The 20,485-nt window shown below is 51.9% G+C and overlaps 1 protein-coding gene across 1 annotated transcript in view; it reads left to right on the plus strand.

Moving 5' to 3' along the window:
* Positions 1–20,485, plus strand: part of PRRC2B (proline rich coiled-coil 2B) — an 83,324-nt gene that overhangs the window by 18,628 nt on the left and 44,211 nt on the right. The window contains 7 exon segments of the mRNA XM_032478689.1: positions 6,678–6,847; positions 7,642–7,819; positions 10,662–10,764; positions 13,348–13,420; positions 17,256–17,399; positions 19,249–19,490; positions 19,945–20,066. Of these exon segments, the coding sequence (XP_032334580.1) occupies positions 6,733–6,847; positions 7,642–7,819; positions 10,662–10,764; positions 13,348–13,420; positions 17,256–17,399; positions 19,249–19,490; positions 19,945–20,066 (977 nt within the window). The 5' untranslated portion in view covers positions 6,678–6,732.

Genomic DNA, 20,485 nt, shown 5'->3' on the forward strand with positions numbered 1-20,485 from the left:
TCCTGTACCTGGGTTTTGTGGTGATGGTTCTCTGTGTTTTGACTGAGACTTGACAAGTGTACTGTTTAATGGCTGTATTCTTTCCTGGCCCACGTGCCTGTTTTCTGCACTGTTTATCTGGCCTGCTCTCAGTTTCCATTCCTGTCAGATCATGCGTTTTGGTATGTTTTGTGTAGCAGTGGGATCTTTCCTTCTGGACAGAGATATTCCATCTTCCTTTCTCCCCACTCCAGGTTGGGGCTTCTGCTTGTGCCTCGCGGCCCAGGCTCTTAGGCTAAATGCCCGTGCTCCTTGGGGGTGGGGCTGGAACACACAGTGCATCCTTTCATGTTGGTGACTGAAGAAAAGAGCCACATGGTGATGTCACCAGATGTCCTGAGGATTGAGGACTATTTTAAAAAAACAGGTGATTTAGATCAAATATTACTACACTCAGGGAGGCCTGGGTGTGCCCTGAGGCAAATCTGGCTGATGGCAGCATTGGCGCGTATAAAATGTTCATCTTTGAACACCTCGTCCAGTACCACCATCTGTGCCACCACCCAGAAGGCAGCCTTTGAGCTGGGGTTGCCGCAGGGCAGAACCAGTGCACTCGCCCTCCCACAGGTAAAGCCTGGAGTCATAGTCCCCCCAGCGTGTGTCTGCAGCCTGGTGTTCCTGCCTGGACTCCAGGCCCGGTTCCAGCATCAGTAGCCTTGTGACTGTGGACAAGTTACTTCTCTTTCCTGACTGCACCTTAGCGTCCATCTCTGTAAGGCAGGCTGATGACAGGAGTGTCTTCCAAAGAGGATTGTTGTGTGGAGTTGGGATCAGGGACTGAGCGCTGAGCCGGCGCCTGGCCCTCAGGAGCTGGGCCACACTGTGATCGGCCCTGCGTGTGCAGCTGCAGTGGCTCCCCGCTGAGCTACAGGCTGTCCCTAGAGCTGGCTGGGACCCAAGTGGGAGTGAAGTGAATCCTGTTACTCGGAAATGGCTTGTGATAACACTGAGTGTGGGAGATCCTCCCCCTGGTGGACGGAGAGCAGTCTGGTGACCTGGACAGGTGGGGCTGCTGTCTGGAGAGGCGGGGCCTGCTTATTAAGTTGCCTTTGTTAGCAAATCTTTCTGGGAGTTTTTGTTCCAGGAAGGCCTGGGCCTCTCAGCACTTTTAGGTAACTTGCCAAGGTATGCAGACCTGGATTTGCTTTCTAAATGTCCTTTTCTTCATTCCCCAAAGCTATCTTTGTGTGGATTTTAGGTCCTTCTTTCCTCTACGTAATGGCAGCCTATTATTTTAGGTCAAACATTTTCCATATGCCTGCGGGGGGCCTGCGGGGCCTGAGGGCTTGCAGCAGTGGGGGTGGGGCACAGGCAGGACTCCCTCTCAGGCAGGGCTTCCCTTGGCTTGTGTCTGTTTTGTATATAATACTGAGGATCCAAATTAGATCTTGTTTGGGGAAAAAAAAGCAGAAATGAATTCTGTTGCCTACAGAAGGGAGTGAGAGCAGCGTGAAAGCGGTGGCTGCACTCCAAGCTTGGTCTGTGCCCATCAGGCTTGAAAGGACACGCCTGTGACCCACCCAGAAGCATGTTCACTCTGCTGGCTCCGTGATTCACACCCAGTTGTTTGCCTGCACCTCTTTCTGCTGTCTGACAGGGCTGGGCAAGCTTAGGGGTGGGTGTGTGTGTGTGTGTGTGTTGATGGATAGAAAGTCAGCAGATATTTGGAAGCTGGTTAAACCCCTAGTAACAGTCAGTGTCCCTGGCCTGAGTTTATGAAAACCAGGGGCAGGCAGAGGAGCCAGATGGGTGTAGGACGGAGCTAGGCCCCAGACGTGGCCCCGGTTCACTGGAGGTGCGTACAGTTGGGGGAACCAGAATGATTTCATTTGTGTTTCGGATTTGTGTCCAGTAGAATCTGGTTAAATGAAAGAACCCCTGTATGCTCTAAGGCCCGTGTCTGTATTCTTTCTTTGTAAAGGGCCAGAGAGTACACAGTTTTGCCTTGTGGGCCACTGATGTGCATTCTTCAGGCCAACTCCAGCTTTAAGGGAGAGTTGGGGCTGGAAGAGCCTCCCTCTGTGTGGTCTCACTGTGGAGCATCACACTGACCAGGTATCAGGCTCCCTCCCCTGGTGCTGTTTCCATAGCAATGGTCACTTGGTTCCCACAGCCCGTTAGCATCCTAGGTTTCTGTCAATATAAAATCCAACCCCGGATGTGTGGTCAGAGATGGCTGCTTTGATGGTGAATCACTTGTAATTCCTTGGCTGTGGGTTATTAACATCGATATGTTTGATTTTAGAACCTTCTGGCACTTGTGAAGTCTTGTCTTGGCTCCCCAGTTCTGTAGATAGGGAAACAGGTCTAGAGAGGCCAGAATGTGCTCAACAGGCACAAAACTTGGTTAAAAGGTGGGAGAAGGGGCTTCAAAAAATTGCAGTGTTGGGTTGAGCGTAGGCGGTAGCCCCGTGTGTCCTCTGTTTCAGCTTCTCTGAGGGGCCCTCATTGCAAGAAGTAGGAGGCGTTTTACCTAAACATAGTAGGTGGTGGTCAGTTAGTATTTGCTGAATGGTTGAACTTATTGAGAGGACAGAGTTCAAGCAACAGGTGGAGACCAGCCAACATCTCTTAGACACGGTTCCCAGGAGAGTGGCTTTCAGTGGCCCAGCGCCTGCCTGCCTGTCTTTCCTTCTTTCCTTCTTCCTTCCTTCCTGCAGGAGTGGGGTTGTGGTCAGGCTCTGGCCTCCTGATGCTTCCTGGGGGTGGGGTGGGGCTGGTTAGTTCTGAGAAGCGTGGTGTCACCAGGAAGACCCATGGAGGGCTCTCCGCTCCGACATTTGCCCCTGGGCCCAGGCAGTGCAGAGTCAAAGAAAGATTGGTTTGTATCAGTGAACAGGCAGAAGTTTGGTCTGGCAGGTTTTTTTTTTATAATGTTACGTAAGTTTCATGTGTACACATCGCATTTCTACTGCTGCAAACCCCACAGCGTGCTCACCGCCAACAGTGTAGTTTCCATCCGTCCCCACACAATTGATCTCCTTTGCCCATTTCGCCCTCCCCCAATCCCTTCCTTTCTGGTCACCACTACTCTGTTCTCTGTATCCATGTGTTTTTGATTGGTTTGGTTTGTTCATCTATTTTGTGTTTGGTTGGTTTTTATATTCCACATAAAAGTGAAATCTTTCTTTGTCTATCTCCATCTGACTTATTTCACTTAACGTAATACTCTTGAGGTCCACCCGTGTTATGCAAATGGCAAGGTTTGAGTAATAGTCCGTTGCATTTATATATACTACATCTGTTTTATCCATTCATCCATTTAGGCTGTTCCCATATTTTGTCATTTTGGCTTTTGTAAGTAATGCCATAATGAACATAGGGTGCGTATATATTTTTTTCAAATTAGTATTTTCCTATTCTTTGGATAAATACCCAGAAGTGGGATAACTGGATCACATGGTAGTTCTGTTAATTTTTTGAGGAATCGCCATACAGTCTTGCACAGTGGCTGCACCAGTACACATTCCCGTGGACTAACAGATTTTAAGTAGCTCGGTCAGGGACCGCGGAGGTGTAGCTGTGATTTAGCATTTCTGCCGTTGTGCTGCAGTGAAGGGTTGTGGAACATGCTGCTTATGAACTAGCCCTGTGACCGTGGGTGAGTCCCACCATCTCTGCAGGCTGGATGCCGCGTGGAGGTTGTGTCCCCTTTATCCCCTGCATGTCCCAGGCCCAGCTCACTGTGGGCACATGGCAGTGCTCAGGAAAAATGTGTTGGATAAATGAGTGCATTAGTTTTCTATCGTTGCTTTGACAGATTACCATAAATCTAGTGGCTTAAAACAACACATGGATTCTCTCACAGTTCTGGAGGTCAGAAGTCTGAAATGAATCTTGTTGGTCTGAAATCAAAGTGTCAGCAGGGCTGTGTTCCTTTTGGAGGCTCTAGGGGGAATCTGTTTCCTTGCCTTTTCTGGCTTCTGGAGGCCGCCTGCCTGCCTCTGCTCTCTGTCCTCTTCCAACTTTAAAGAACATCGCTCCAGCCTGTGCTCCTATTGCCACGCCTCTCCTACTCCGAGCCTCCTGCCTCGTGCTTCTGAGGACCCTTGTGATTCCACTGAGCCCGCCCTGATAATCCAGGACCATCTCCCCTTGCCAGGGTCCTTCCTCACATCCCTTTGGCTGTGACACATGGAGGGTAGCATGGCCACAGGTTGTGGGGATTAGGACATCCGCATCTTTGTTGCTTGGCTTGTCACAGTTTGTTCAGTATCCTGGTCAGAGTCCATGGGGAGGCCTCCTGCTGGTGAGTGGAAGACTCAGCCCTCTGCCTGGGCCCCCCTCTCTTGGCGGGCCCTACTTGGACCCTTGCTCAGGCTGTAGGGCCTCTTCAGGGGTGCCCCCCAGGCTGCCCAGCTGTTTCCCACCTGAGACCTTTGAAAGTGCTTGTTTAAGGCCTTTCCTTTTAGACCCAGGGTCAGCAGACTTTGCAGGCTGCATGCTATCCTCTTGCATGTTCTTTGCTGTTCTGTTTTGTTTTTTTTTTTTTTTTAACAAATATGAAGAATGTAAGAAAAAGTCATTTTAGCTTGAGGGCCTTAAAAAACAGGCCATTGGCTGGGGCCCTGACTTGTGTTTGCCAACCCCTGTTACAAACCGAGCTCTGCACGCAGGGGCCATGTGTGGCTCTCACCACAGCGACAGTGCCAAGCGCTTTTGTTGATGGTGTTGAGTGTGTGTGTGTGTGTGTGTGTGTGTGTGTGTGCGCGCGCGCGCACTAGCGCTAGCAGGGGTTCCTGTCCCCCCCAGTGGTCTTTTCTGCTGGTTTGATTTGACAGAATTACCTGATCTTAATGGAGACTTCCAGGCTATTCACGTTTGAAAGCCTGTTAAGCACTGGCCATTCTGCCGCAAGCAAGAGCCGCTCCCTTTCCTGGAGGGGCTTACAGCCCAGTCTGGGGGGGGAGGCAGCCCGGGGAGGCTGTTACTAATTCTGACTTCAGTGGAATTGGACCCAGTTTGGGGGAGGGAGATCTAAAGGTAAGGGGTGTGTTGTGGAACCCTGGGGCGTCAAATCTGAATTTAGACACTTTGGGATGGTTTCCACCCCCGGTCACTGCTGTTCCTTGCTCCTGGCACTTGAGGGTGACTGGTACTGAGTGGCTCTGACTGGTAACTTGGTGAGCATTTCTGCTGGTTCCTTTTTCACTGAGCCCGCTCTCCTGGACGCTGCAGGGCTCTTACCTCCTGGGCTTGGGTGCCGACGCGAGCCTCTCCCTTCCCCTCGGCCAGCTGAGCTGAGTGAACCAGGATGTAGGTGGGGAAAGGAGTTAAGTATTCAAGCTGGGTGGCTGCAACCATGTGGGGAGGAGAGGAGCCTTTCCCTGAGAGAGGGGTGACCACCTGGTAGGTGTCCCCTGTGCAGAGGCGAGCTCTGCGCATCGCACCCAAGCCAGGACTCTTGCCCCTGGGCGCCCATCGAGGTGCGTAAGCTTCCAGCTACAAATTGCATGCTTATCTGTTCCTGCACCTGAGACAGTGACTGGAGGGTCTTGAGTATCAGATTTATTCATTTTCATGACTTGTGAAATGAACGAAAGGTTGGATAACACCCAGCCTGTTGGATGTGCTCTTCTGGCCTGCGTGGCTTCGGACTAGGATGAAGTGACAACCCTTCCTGCTGCAGCGAGACCAAGTGCCTCTTATGAGGCATGGGTGTTTTCACAGCTGTCTGTTTCATCATTAAAGACAAATTGTCAATATGTCTAAGTTGATGCTTTAGCTTTCTTTTCCATACATTAATTCCAGTGGAGGTAACGGTCACCTGTACAAGTTTTTATTTTCCATGATCAAGTTTAGAACCGATAGCCAGGATTGGATGTAGAATAAAGGGCACTGGAGCTATTAGTCCTCAGTGCCTGGCACGGGGCCTAAGTATTTGAGTGGATGAGTGAAGCCAGTGCTCACGGAGGAGCCTGCAGAAAGGTAGGAAGTAGCAGAGGGGAGGAGCTTCTCTTCAAGATTTCCTCCGAGTGGGGAGGCAGGAATCGGGGGAGCAGGCATGGACATGCAGCCCCGTGTGGGCTCCCCCAGGGAGCGCCTGCTCCCTGCTCTCTGCTTGCCACGTCTGCACCTCAGAGAGCCCTGCTCTTGTTGGCTAAGCAGGCGTTTTTCCCTCTGGGTGCTGGTTCTTTATTTTGAAAAGAAAGGAACCCAGCTGCTTGGTTGCGTCCCTAGACTTGGTTTGGCTCATCTGTGAAGTGGCCAGCCTTCCGTCAGCGAGTTTTGTGCTCCCCCCCCCCCCCCCGTCTGCCTGCCTTATTTTGGTGGTACATGGATGTGCTGCAAGTGACAAGTAAGCATTTATTTTTGCACCTTGAGGAGCTGTCCTTGCCTCAGAGAGAGGACTCGGTGTGTGCAGGCTTCCCTTTCCGTGTGATGGGTGAGTGAGAGACTCCAGCTGGTTTTCAGCTGGGGGAGAGCTCTCAGCCTGGTGGGGTGGGGTGGGGTGGTGTCTACAAAATGCTCTGATTTAAACGTGAGCAGGACAGCTTGTGTGTGGTAAGGACATCTTTCTAGGGACAGAGTCCAGAGCTTTCTTCAGATCTTCAAGGAGATCCACCATCCCTGAAGGATTCAGTCCATTGTGTCAGAGGTTCTGGCAGATTAACATGCTCTTTTTTTCCTTTTCAAAGGCAGATCGGGAGCGGTGCCAAGAAAAATTTCCTTACTAGATGACATTTCATCGCAATGTCCGATCGTTTGGGGCAAATAACCAAGGGCAAGGATGGGAAAAGCAAGTATTCGACTCTCAGCCTGTTTGATAAGTATAAAGGAAAATCAGTAGACGCGATCAGATCCTCAGGTAAGAGCGAGTTGGAAGCCAGCTCCTTATGCTTTCCCTTCGGTGAGAAGCCCGAGGTCAAGGACTGGGAAAAGCCAGAGTCCCCTGTCTGGTCAGACAGATGTGGTCCACGCACGCCAGTCTCTGGGCCGTGGTGGTCATCCCGCAGTTCCAGGGAAGCGAATCACTCTCTGCTCCTATTTGATGTCTGATTTCAGAGCCTGGAGTGTCCTGACTGCTGTAGTAGGGTTATTTCCTCATCTATCTTTTCTTACTGAAGCCATGAATATTTTTAGCCTGAAGGGTAGAATGGAACTTAATTTGCATTAGAGTCACTTTTTTTGGGTTTCTTGGTTCTGATATTCTGGAACTTGGTGGGAAGAGTTCCTGTTGATTGTATCCGTACCCTGTGAGGATTGTATGGATGTCAGGGGCCCCGCTCAGGCTTGGGTCCAGGAGAGGCTGTCCCTCCAGCCCTGCTGTAACAAGGCCGGAGCAGTTGCCCCTTGCAGGGGGTGGCTACTCTGTGAGATGGAGGTTTCGGGCCTGGCTCCTTGCCCGTGTTGTAAACTCCCTGAGCCTTCTGTGCTCCAGTGAAGTGGGAGCCTCTGCTCAGATTTCAGCAGCTCCTGTTTCTCTGAAGTCCTCGTTGAAGAGCTTGTAAAGTGACCACTTTTTGTTTCCGTGACAGGTCTGTCCCTTGTCTTTCGTTTGATTGTCTTTGACATTATCAAGTAGAGTTTGGAAGAGCAGCAGAATGAACCCAGCATCTTTCCTTCTGTAACTTTCCTGTTTCCACCTCTCCCTTCCTGCAGTTCTTCCTAGACATGGCTTACAGAGTCTCGGGAAAGTTGCCACAGCCCGGCGTATGCCACCGCCTGCAAACCTACCAAGCTTGAAGTCTGAGAACAAAGGAAACGACCCCAACATCGTTATAGTACCCAAGGACGGGACGGGATGGGCAAACAAGCAGGAGCAGCAAGACCCAAAGAGGTTTTGGGAGAGGGGCTGGTGGGGGGCGGGGGCTGGGGCTTTCCTTCTGTAGGCTGCCACGCTGGAACCAGGGAGATTCCAAAGGAAGCTGCTTCCACCCTTCCTCCTGCTGCTTAGTTGTTTTTTGTGCCCTGCCTTAATTTTTCCTAACTCTGGGAGCTGATGCTGCGGTGTTTCTGTGAGCTGCCTTGTCCCCAGTGACCATGTCCCCTGTACCTTGTTAGGAAGGGACTCATCACCCCCCAGAGGAGCTTGTGCAGTGACTCAGAGCCAGTTCCTGTACGAGCCCCGGGGGACAGAGCTGGTGCTTGAGTTCTTCATGCTGGTGGGGGTCCCCAGGTGCTGGGCTCCTGGCTGTGGGGCCAGCAGCTTTCCACACAGGCTGCTGCAGGAGCTCCAGACAGCCCAGTCACTAAGGAGAGCACCCCCAAATCCAAGGAGTCAGGGTCAGTACGCAGCCTCCCTGAAGGCTCCCCCTCTGCCAGCACAGTGCTTATGGGAGCCTTAGGGGCTGACACACAAGTCATCACTAGAGAAAGAGAGCAACCGTTGCAGCTGCTATTGGGTGGTGGGGCCGAAAGCTCAAGTCCGCCAGGCACGCGACCTGGTCCTGCCTTCCCTCAGACGCCTGGGCCTTTGTCCCTCTCCTTCCGCTGCTGGTCTCCTCGGGCTGCATTTCAGCCAGTGACAGGCTGTCCAGGAAAGAGGACTTGGGGTTTGTGCTGAGGGGGGCCTGGGGAGGGACAGGACCTTGCTAAGGCTGGCAGGCGGAGTCCTACTGCTAGGGTTTGCCTGTTGGGGAGTGAAAACAAAGCGGTCCGGCCTTTTACACTTTCTTGCCCTGCCTCCCTCGTGGTGTGGCTGCTCAGACTCAGGACCCAGAAAGTAAAAGTGGCCCAGGTGACAGCTTGCCCCCAGGGCCCTTTTCTCTTTTCTGAAAATGGCCACAGTAGCTTTTGTGAAACCTCCTTGTAGTGACTTCAGATGACACGTGGAGAGTGAGCAAATAATTCAGTCAGGTTGTCATTGAAGTAGTCATACCTGAAATAGAGTCTTGCAGTAGCTGTTTAAACACCCTTCCCAGCGTGTCCTCAAGGGTCGTACTGATTGATGGTATAGTATGACTTTCAGAGTCGGGCAGGTGTGTGCGTGTGATTTCCATCCACGCCCTTTATTAGCTTTATGGGACCTGGGGAATGATCTGAATTCTGAGCATCAGTGTCCTCCTGTGAAGTAGAACTAATACCTGGCTCCGGGGGGTTTCAGGAGGTAGAGGAGGTTACGCAAGGCAAGCTCTGAGCACAGAGCCTGGCACAGAGGCCGTGCTCGCAGGTGTCAGCTGTCACTGTCATCGCTCTATCCAAGTGTGGAACGCTACAAACTCGGTAGTGAAACTGACACTGTTCATTTCAGTGAAAGCAGCGAAATGCCTCTGCTACTGACAGTTCTAGAGAGAGGACAGAGCCTCGCTCTCTCCCCTTATCCAGTCTTACCCAGCGTCGGCAGAGAAAGTACCAAGTAGCTGGAATGAGGCCAGTTGTGCTGAAGCCAGCCTGCCAGTGAGGGGTGGAGTGCAGTCCTCCGCTGCCCTGGGCCACAACCCGTGGGCTGTCAGGGCGGTGGCGGAGCAGGGGCCACACCTGCTGGAAGTCAGTGCTTGGGTTTGGAGAACACAGAAGTGACGCTACCTGGAAGCGTCCATCTGAGGCAGAGGGTGACGTGGGCAAAGGAGGACTTACTGTGTAGCCGTTGTGCGTGGCGAGTTGCAGTGCTGAGTAAGCCTGGGAGAGTGTATGTGTAGAGTTTGGCTTCAGCTTACAGATGAGCCGCTGGCATTGGTGGATTCTGGCCAAGAGCTTGCGTCCTTCTTGAATCTCGTCAGGTGGAGACTGAACAGAAAGAGTGACTAGAAGGCTGCAGGCTGGCAGGCTCTTGTTGCTGTCTCAGACGATTACTTGGGGAGTAATTAACAGATGCACTTTGCCAGAGGGCAGTCCCACTCTATCTTTTAAACTTCAAAACATCTTTTAATCCAGCTTTTCCATTTCTCAGAACTTAGACTGCTGAACTGCTCACACACAAGTGTGCAAAGATACATGCGTAGAAAAGTTTACTGCAGTTTTTACCTGTAATAGAAGAGAAATTGGAGATTGGTACATGTGGCCCAGCCACCTATGCTGTGTCGTTAAAAGAAAGGTAGAGCCATGTGCATTCTCATGGAAATGTGTCAGGTGGATTAAGTAAAGCGCAAGCTGTGGAACTGTGTGTGTATGCGTGTGAACTGTATGTTACCCCACGGGTATTGAAAAAATAGTCTTACTATATGTAGAAAAAATCTACTTGAGTTTCTCTCTGGAGGATGAGATTGTGACAAATTCTGTGTCATGTTTATTAATTTATTTTTACTATGAGCATATAATTCTTTTACAAGCTAAGAGAAGGTTAGAAAAACACCATGTTTCAAAGCAACCAGCCCCTGAGTTGCTGTGGGCTCTTGGTCAGGAGTGAGGGGCAAGGGGCTCAGCCCCTTCCCTGCACTGGCTCAGTGCCCCGCTTGGCAAACCCTCCATCCCTTCCTTGTTCATGGTGAGCTCTCAGTTTTGGCAGACAGAAGGCCCTGCAAGAAGGCAGAGGTCTGGCCTGTAGGATGTCACGGTGTAGGCCTTACTTGTGGTTCAGTTTCTCATTGCCTTTGCCAGCATAGGAGTCTACCTGGGAAGGTATTTTTGTCGCCCACAGGAGTCTTGCTCCCAGCGAGCAACCGTGTCTCTTGGGAACGCGGAGGGACCTTGTCAGCCTGGCCGGTGCCTGTCTAACTCTCATGTATCCTGTCTTTGTCTAGTTCCACTGCGACGGCCTCTCAGCCGCCGGAGTCGCAGCCGCAGCCGGGTTTGCAGAAATCTGTCTCCAATTTACAGAAGCCGACACAGTCAATCAGTCAAGAGGTAGGTGCTAGGGACCCTGTCCCTATTGTTGACCAGACATTGGAGCGCTTCGCGCCCCTGTGCCGGGGTCGGCTGGGGGCTGTCACCGAGCAGGGGAAGTCTGCACAGCCTGCTTACTCCAGAGACAGACCCCAAGAGGGGTTTGGGAGAGGAGCGTGGGAGATGGCCGTGGTCGCTGGTGGAGCAGGTCATCTGCAGCTCTTGGGAAAGATCCCAGGTCCGGAATGGAATGCAGATACCTCATTTGGTTCCTGTTGGCTGAACCTGAGGTGAGGTTGCTCAGGCCAGCAGGGGCCTAGATCAGGGTCCCTCAGTGTCTGTGTGGAAGCTAGGGCCTTAAAGAAACAAGGGTTAGGGCCCAGAAAGTTCAGTGTCACGTGAGTTTGAAAAGCAAAATTAAACAAGCTGCTTTACTTGCTTTTTCTTAATGTCGTGCTTTTTCTCCACATCTTCAATATGCCAGCGTGTCCTGGGACACTCTTAGAAGAAGACGTAATGGACGGCATTCCCCAAATTTACTTGTCCTTGGGAAGCTTTTCTAACTGAACGTCTGTAGAAACTGGTGTCTCTCTGAACACACTGGGAAATACTGCACTATAACCCTTTACTTGCTGATGCATTTAAGCGGAAGTCATGATGTAATCGATGTAAACTTCAAAACATCACAGCATGCCCAGTCCATCGGAGTCTGTCTGTGGGTCACAGAGATCAGCTGGCAGCTAGGATTCTAGATGGTGTCTGAATCTATTAGAAGACCAAAAGAAAACCAGATAGGTTCCTGACATTCCCCGGCACTCTTGAAAACAGTTTGAACTGCTAATTTTGTGTTGCTGCCTGGGTGGTAAAAGGTCTGAGGTGCTGTCCTCTGTCTGTGGGGAAGGTTTCTGGCTTTGCCGGAAGGATACCCTCCTCCACCCAACACTGAACTGTGCTTTGGAATTAAGGGAAAAGAAAGGAAGAAATCCATGTTCACACGAGGCCCCATGTCCATTGGCCTAAGTCTCCTGGGGCCTGTCAGTCAGAGTATGTAGCGTTGAGTTCCCCAGAATTTGAAACTAAGTGAAATTAAGGACCTTGGTTAATTTTACAGCCTTGGCTCTACATCAGACTCAGCCTTCAGAGCTCATCAGAGACGTGCACATCTGTACCAGTGCTGCAGGGTCCGGGCTGGGCCTGCGTGCGGTCCTAGGCAGTTGGCTGTGGGAACTGTCTGTGGTCAGGGTGGGGCCCTGTCCTGGAGCCAGCACCCAGCACTACCTGGCGCTCAGCTCCTCCCAGCGCGTACCAGCCCTCCTCTCATGTGGGGCTGGGAGCAGGGGAGGCTCCCCATGTTCTCCGGCTTTTAAAACCTCACCTGAGTCATTACAGCAGTTCTCCTCTTGGGATGAGATTTGCCACAATGTTAGGAACCCCTTCTTGGCCCCGCAGGCGTTCTCTTCTGTTTCAGTGCCTTTGGTGGGTGAGGACAGGGGTGCTGTCCCTGTGACTACAGACATCAAGCGGGAGGCTGTGGGGCGGCAGCACCCAGGGCACCCCTGCTTCCTGCTGGTCTGGAGCCTCGCCTCCCCCCTGCCAAGGGACGCCAGCCCCAGCAGGAGCTGCCTTGCTGGTCATGTTGCTGTCACCACCCGCATGTGGTCTGCGTGGGGGGATTGTGGGCATTCCAGACCACCCATGGCAGGCACTCAGGGCACACCTGTGAGAAATAAGTGGATTGTTGCTCTGCACTGCGGGTGAGAGAGACGGCCTCTGCTTTGAGTTGTGCAGTGGTGGTGGCAGGGGGAGGGGTGATTATTTAATCTGAGATCTAATCCAGTGAGTGATGGAATGGCCTGCTGCTTCAGCTGCTTTGTTTTGTGTCTTTACCTTCAGTTGTTAAGCCTCGTGTTGTTGGGAAAGGCAGCTGACCTCAGTGGTGGAGACCTGAAGGGCCTTTGGACGCAAGCAGGCGGGGGCGCGTCCTAGTCCTGCCTCTCTAGCTGGGTGTCTAACCCAAGTGACTCTCAGCCTTGGCCGGGAGGTGGGGGGGGCGTCCCAGGTGTGCTGCAGTGAGCTTCTGGCAAAGGTTAGTGGAGCCGGCAAGTCCAGATCCGTGCAGGGATCCGTGCAGGCAGAGGCGTCTGACTTGGGGAGCTGTGCATTGTAGGATGGCAGGAGTTATGGGAAGTGGTGCAGTGGCCTGGCCAGCCGAGCGCCAGGCGGGTTTGTGTTCTTCTGTAGCAGTGGCACCCAGTGTTTGAGACATGTGCTAGAACTGGGGTTTGGTCTTTTTCCGGAGCAAGACAGTAGTTCTGTGTGGGCCCGGGAGGCAATGTGAGGGCATGCTCGGAGCCCGGCATGGCTTGGCTGTGTGACTGCGGGCTAGCCACTCACCCCTGCCTTGCGCCGCATCTGTCCGACCCCCGGCTTCTGCATGAACCAGAGACTGTGGGGGTGGATCCTGCTCAGCTGGTGGTAGTGGGAACAAGGCTGTAGCGGTTGGGCCTCCGGTGAGGGCCCAGGGGGCACCTTGTTCTGACTCACTCAGTGATGGACAGCAGGCCCACCAGGCTGGCCCTGTTCTCACTGTCTGTCTTCTTTCAGAGTACAAGTTCAGCGCCAGGTGGACCAAAGTCATGGGCACAGCTGAATGGAAAGCCAGCAGGACACGAAGGTGGTAAGTGTGTGTGGGGCATTGCTGTGGGCAGGTGTGAGAGACTGGCCTGGCTGGGCCAGGCGGTCTTTGGCCTGAAGCTTTGTGGACCCTTCCCCAAGTGAGATACTGCTCTGTGGGGTCTTTGCCTTCGCCCCGGCTGTGGAAGCGCTGATTCTGCAGAACCCATCAGCTCTCGGATGTCATTGCATATTACTGCTGAAGCAGTCCTGCGGTGTGCAGGGCAGACCCGGGTGCCCGCCCTGCCGCCAGTTGCTTGGCCGAGCTGCTGATGGAGTCAGCGCCCCTGGGTCTTGCCAGCTCTCACCCCCTCCTCTCTCCTGGGGCCCCGGGAGGGGGGCGTGTGTTGGGCGGTGACCTTCCTTTGGGCCTGGGTTTATAAATAAGCCAGCCATGGGAGTTGAGCTGCTTGCTTTTGCACAGTAACACCAGTGTTGAGAGGGCTACGTGGGATTTGTTGCCATTAGTCCATTAGGTCGTGCCAGACACTGGGGAAGCACTGGAAAATGCATTTGGCTCTGTCCAGCTGTGGGGCTTCAGCAGAGGGAGGATGGGGGTTGGGAGGCAGAGGAGAGAGAGTCCAGAGCTTTGAACTCATGCTGAATGGCAAACTGAGTGGCTTCCGAGGCAGGACTGGAACAGAGCAGTGTGGGTGAGGGGCGGGGGTGCCGTGGGGCCCGGAGCCTGTGAGCCCTGAGCCGGGGGGGGGGCGGGGACACGCTCTCCTCCAGCGACCAGAGCCCTTTGAGTGTGTGGGCCCAGGGCCAGCAGGTGTTTTTGAGAGAAGGCAAAGATCCAGACTTTTCTTCATGAGCTCCCTAACCTTCCAGCGTTGGCTTGACTGTCTCTAGCTCGCTGTGCAGTCCTTGCTCGGCGAGCCCCCGAGCTGGAAGGAGAGTGAACATGGTGTGAGCGGTTAGACCCCAATTGCTCTTCCTTCTGTACAGAGCACGGGCTGCCTTTTTCACCCTTTGCCCCCTGACCTGGCATTGCTCTCTGTCTTCTGTGTATCCCTGCCAGCCAAGGCCTTGCCAGACTTAACGTTTTATAGCTTATAGTAGAAAAAGAGCTACATGTCCTGCTTTCCCTGTGCAGCCCTCACCACTCTGATGCCCAGAGGACGCGCCATCCCAGGGTTGGAGGCCCACCTCTTGCTCCGCCCCTGTGGGGAAGGGCACATCAGTCCGTGCGCTGGGTTGAAGTTCCCGCTCCTCTAGAGGAGCTACGGGCAGGGGATGTCGGCCTGGGACTGTGAGCGGGCTGTACGGGTGTCTCCAGCCTGGGGTGAAATGGAGGGATGGGCGGGCCGGGTGGTGACAAGGCATCCCAGCCCCTCAAACCAGGTCTTTACGGAGGATTCACTCGACTGTTAACAGTGGTTCTTCGCTTTCTGTAGCCTTTGTTTCTGTACTGTTGGAATTTAAGTAAACCAATGTATTAATTTTTATTTAAAAAGAACTACAGAGATAAATAAAGAGCTCGCGTACATGGGCACAACCCCTCTGGAGGGCAGCTGGGCACTGCCTGTCACATACCAATTTGATACCTTTGACCCGGCACTTCCACTTTCAGGAAATCACCCTGTTAAGTGACACTTGCAGGTGTATGAAATGGCATATATACAAGATGATTCACTGCAGCATTGTAATAGCAAAAGATTGGAAACAGTCACTTGAGTCAATTTATGGTACTTTAATAAATACTATCTGGCTATAAGGAAAAAAAGCAGTTTTCTGCTGATATGGCAAGATCTCCAGGACATTAAAAAAAAAAGTGTAGAATAGTATGTAGAACATATTGTTATCATTTGTGCAAAAAATCAGGGTGTGGGAAAATACACTTTAAAGAAATGTTGAATATGCAAAAAAAAAAGTCTCTAGAAGGAAACATAAGAGGAAGGGAGGGGAGGAAACAGAAAACCACCTGTTTTGTGTAGGCAGATGGGGCACGAGGCGGGGAGGAAGCCTTTCAGTTTATACCTTTTAAGGCTTTTTGCTTTTGAACCTTGTGATTGTATTACCTATTAAAAATAAAACTTGATTTAGAAAGTGATTCTAAAACAGTAAAATACTCTAAACGTGTGATAACTCGTCTGCGAGACGGCGAACCCAGCGGCCAGGGGAGAGAACAGAGGCGTGCCGACCCAGTGGGGCCAGGGTGGGCTTCTGACTCCCCTCCTGTGCTGGGGCCACAAGCCAGTGATGCCAGCAGATTGTGGGGATTTGAGGGTGTTGCCCGCAAACCTTTTCAGGGCTTTGAAATTCAGAAGAATTCTTCCTGAATTGATAGGCTCTCTCCATGTAGAAGGTGGTTGTGTGGTCAGTTTCACCTGGGTCAGACCCAGGAGGCCTAAGGGTATGGTTCAGGCAGAGGCCAAAGGCACATGGCTCGTGGCCTCTGCTGCCAGCAGCACCACCAGGAGCTCGATCTGGGGCCTTGGAAGAACCCCCTGACTTTCCCACCTCGGTTTCTCACGACGGAGAACAGATGATGGGGCGGGAGGTGAACATTGTAGGGCATGGAAGGAAACCTTAGGAATACTACTGCTTTGGTTGGAGATTTTGAGTTCTTCACTTTATCCTTTTTGCCTGTGGAGGGTAAGTTTAATTCATGATTGGAATAATACCTTTAGGACTGTCGAGGTAGAGAAAAAGTAGTGGGCATTTGCTGGGTTTTTTTTTTTTTTTTAACTTCAAATAATCTACTGTATTTTTACAGTATGACTTTCACAACTCATTCTTGCCAGTGACCTTTTAACATAATGAAGCAGCTATGTGAGTCAGGGGCCCCTCCACAGAGCAGTAAGGCTCCATCGTGATGCTTGGCGATTGTCTCTCAGGTTAATCATTTGTTAACCATGTGCCCAGTGATCAGCCTGGCAGGTTCTTTTGACCGTGGACCTTTTCACTAAGTGGGATGGTAAATGAACTGGCTCCTTATGCATCTTCACTAGTCCCGGCTGCATCTTTCTGCAAAGTCTGCCTTCGTTAGCAAGTCCACAAATCAGTGGTGCTAAGAAATTTGCCTTGGGGCAAATTTGACTTTATTTTCTAGGGAGTAAGTCATATCACAGCTGGACATCGTGCTGTGGTGTTAGCCTTACTAAGTTTGTAGGGTGCTGGACGTGTGCTGTGTATTCCAGATAAAAGGATCAAATCCTACTTGAGACCCTAAAATTCGTCACTTATTAACAATTCATTCAGCAGGCTCCCGATGCTGAGTGCAGTGAGTGATAGGAACAGTTAGAAAAAGGCTTCTTCCCTGAAGGAGTATCTAGTCTTGGGGAATGGTTGGAAGAACAAAGAAAGAAATCATTCCCAGGATTACAAGAGTGAAATGTTTGGCCTTGAGGAACTTTGGAGAAAATGGTAAACTGGAGCGGACAAACGAGGAGACAGTTGTGAGGGTCAGCCTATGGTGGAGGCATTGCATGGGGGCATTGCCTCCACCCAGAAGCAGCTGACTTCACTGGGCTGATTTCACTGAAGACCATGCTTATCTGCCCCCAGGGTCACCAGCAGGACCTTACTGCCTTCTTCCAGGAGCGGACTGGGGAGGGTCTGGGCTGGAGCAGCTGTGGCATCTTCCCCCACGCCCTCTGTAACCAGCTGCTGCAGGTTAGCTGGCAAGGGGCCTGGTGCAGCCTGCAGCTGGCCTCTCCTTGTCACCCTCAGGGAACCCCGGCGTCGCTGTGCCGGCACCAAACGCCAGCGCAGACAGCGCACTTGAAGGGAGCTCACTTCAGGGCCGTGTGGCTTTGGGGGTGGGCAGTTGCCGCAGCAGAGAGCTGTGATGCTGCTCTCACTCGCTCCATAAGTCTTTCTCATTTTCTTGACAGGTTTAAGGGGCTCAAGCCGACTGTTATCCTTCTCTCCCGAGGAATTTCCGACGCTGAAAGCAGCTGGAGGGCAGGACAAGGCTGGCAGAGAAAAGGGCGTCTTAGATCTGTCGTATGGGCCAGGACCAAGCCTCCGCCCTCAGAGTAAGTGAGCTACAGCCCCTCTGGGCGCCCGTGGGAGCAGCAGGATTTCCCCACCTTTCTGGCCTTTAAGAAGTGTGCCGCTTCTCACAAAGTTAGAGCTCCGGGGTCCAGGCTCCTTGCCCAGAAGGCGTGGTTACTGACCCTGCACCTGATCCCTGCATCTGCCGGACCTACTCCCTGGGCTGGGCTGGAGGTCTCTCCTCCTGTCTTGACCTTCGGGTCGGGCCAGGCCTATTTGCCTTCCCGGCTGTCATGGGATGTCTGTTCTGCTGAGCGTGGGTGGTCGTGGCGAGGACAGACAGGCCAGCTTGGCCCCTGATTCCAGAGGTGGTTTTCTAAGCTGTGGTCCCCAAACCTAGACAGATCCCATCAGCATCACTTGGGGAGTTGGTTAAAAAGTCTGATTTCCAGCGCTCCCCCATCCCTAGCCAAACTAGAATGTATTTTTTTAATACGTCCCCCTGGTTGAGTCGCCAGCCCAGCACTAGTCTCCCCAGCCCCCTCATCAGGCGTTGGCCAAGGGGCCAGCAGGATGGTGGAGTGATACTTGCTGCTGATGTTTTTTTCTTGGTGGCCTAGGGTGATAAGTTAAGGTGTTGTTTAGAAATGAGATTTTCCATCTGTTCTAATCACGGGTTCTGAAATAGCTCAGGTTGAGGGGTGGGTGTTGATTGGGTCCTGAAATATGAGGGACTTTTATCTGCTTGTTTTGATTACTCCCCAAGGTATCTGAAAGTCAGAACTGATACTCCGTAAATGAAATGATCACTATGCGACTCTTTAATGAAACATACTGCCTTTTCAGTGACCATTGCTGGGTTATTTTGTCCACTCCAAAAATATAATCAAATTCCTTAGGCCAAGAACTGGAACTTACAGGGATTAATTAAGATGAGCTGCTATGGACTATAAAAAATTAGAACTAGGAGAAGCTTCTCGGAACGATTCTACTTTCGGGTTTGAGAAGATGAAGAAGCAGATGGCCAGAGGGGTGATCACAGGGCTTGGCCAAGGTCACGCACAGGTGGTTGAAGAGCTGGGGGCAGACTCTGATTTTGAGGCTCCCGTCCTGAGCTTCATTCTCACAGGGGTCAAGTGTTCAGGGGTCTTCATGTTTCAACTCCTGCCAAAAAGTTGACTGAAAAGAGGTTTTTTTTGGCTCATCTGATTTCTCCTTGGCCTCTAATTCCATCAGATTCTGCTGTGTTGGGCAGTAGAAAGCATCACCTTAAAACGTTTGGGAGGATTGGCAGTTCTCAGCCTGTAACCCACAGGAGGGCCCCATGGGCTGCTGCCGGGGTAGACAAGGGTGAAGGCCCCAGACCCTTCCACACCTCTGGCCTACCTCAGGAACTGGGGGGGTCTCTGGAGGTGCCTCTGTTGAGCAGAGCTTGAAAACGTGTCAGGGATTCCCTGGGCTCAACATCAAGTCCATGCTGAGCACATTGCTGGTTCTGATGGGGCTGGGTCGGTGTTTGTGAAGAAATGACCAGACGCTGTTTTCCTCGGGGCTGTCTTGGTTTCTCTGGGGTGTTAGGTCTGTGGCTGTGTGGTTTCTGTGGCTCGGTGAAGACCTTGTCTTGTTTACACTTCCCTTCTCTCTGGGCGGACCTCATTTTTGTGTTTCTCTTACAATTGGACTTCCCTCAGCAAGTTCATGCTCACTGGCCAGGTGTCCGCCCCCACCTTCCCTGACAGGCTTAAACAGTTGGCTCGATTCCTCACTTTGTTTTTTATTTTTATTTTTGTTTTTGGTGAATGAGGGGGGTCCCTTGACCTTCAGAACCTCATGCAATCCCTCCTCCCCCCTCCTCTTTCCTCTCCCCTTTTGCCCCCTTTCGATTTCCAGATGTGACAAGCTGGAGGGAGGGCGGTGGGCGAAACATAATTTCTGCCACGTCTCTGAGCGCCTCCCCAACTGAGCTGGGCAACAGGAACTCGAGTGCGGGAGACGGAGCCCCCTCCTCGGCATGTACCAGCGATTCTAAGGACCCCTCTCTCCGCCCGGCTCAGCCTGTCCGAAAAGGGGCTTCACAGTCCATGGGGAGTGTATACCACCCACCTACATACCATGACATGCTTCCTGCTTTTGTAAGTCTTCGGAGTGTGTGCTTCTCCCCGTGAGGTCAGATGGTTCATGTCCAGCAGAACCTGCTTCCTTCAAGTGGTTGAATGTCCACCTGGGGTTCTCCCTCCCGATTTCTTTGCCCTGATACCCTACTCTGGAGGCTTCCATTACTCTTGCATTTTCTTTCCCCCTTTTCAAATCTCAACAGCCTCTAACTTCTTTCCCTGGTGATGTGGACGTCATTTAGCCTTGGTTCTTTAAGAGAAGGAGAGGCAGGTATTCCCCAAGACACAAGTCCCCGGATTCACATACTGACAGCAGGAGAAAAACGGGGGAGATGGTGATAGAGTTAATTGGGAAACCCCAAAACTTTCCTGTTTTTCCCATTTTCCATTTTCCAAAACAAATTTTAATGCAAGTGGAACTTAGAATCTGGGCCATTACCAGAAAACCCTGTTCATTGATGTTATGTTTCAGATGTGTTCGCCACAGTCATCAGAGAACCAGGGTACAGTGGAACGAGGATCTTTCCCCCTTCCCCAGCTCCGTCTTGAGCCCCGTGTTCCTTTTAGACAGTTCCAGATGAATGACCAGGACGGGTAAGGCTACTGCGTTATAGTCACGTACGTAGAAGCTATCCCAGTTGGTGATACTGGACAAGATAGTGGGGCTGACGCATGAGAGTGCTTTGTCTTCTGGAGGCTTCAGGAAACCTGAAAGCCAACTCGAGGCCCCAGGGTGTGTGGGATGGCTGGCTGGGACGTGGGGCTGAACAAGGGATGGGGTTATCATTTCAAGTTCCTGACAAAGTTGAAGATTTGACACATGTTTATTGCTGCTACCCAAGATGTTAGCACTGAGCGTGTAAAACTGCAGAAGGAAGCTGAACTTCTGTCTGGGAAGCTGAACTCCTTCATTATATGTTTTGTAAAAAGGAGATGATTTTAATATTAAAGGCAAACATGCACCTTGGCAATGTAGGACTTCCGCCTGTATACCTGTCATGAGTCCAGCATCT

Source organism: Camelus ferus, chromosome 4, assembly GCF_009834535.1.
Source record: "Camelus ferus isolate YT-003-E chromosome 4, BCGSAC_Cfer_1.0, whole genome shotgun sequence".
In the NCBI taxonomy this organism is placed as follows: domain Eukaryota; kingdom Metazoa; phylum Chordata; class Mammalia; order Artiodactyla; family Camelidae; genus Camelus; species Camelus ferus.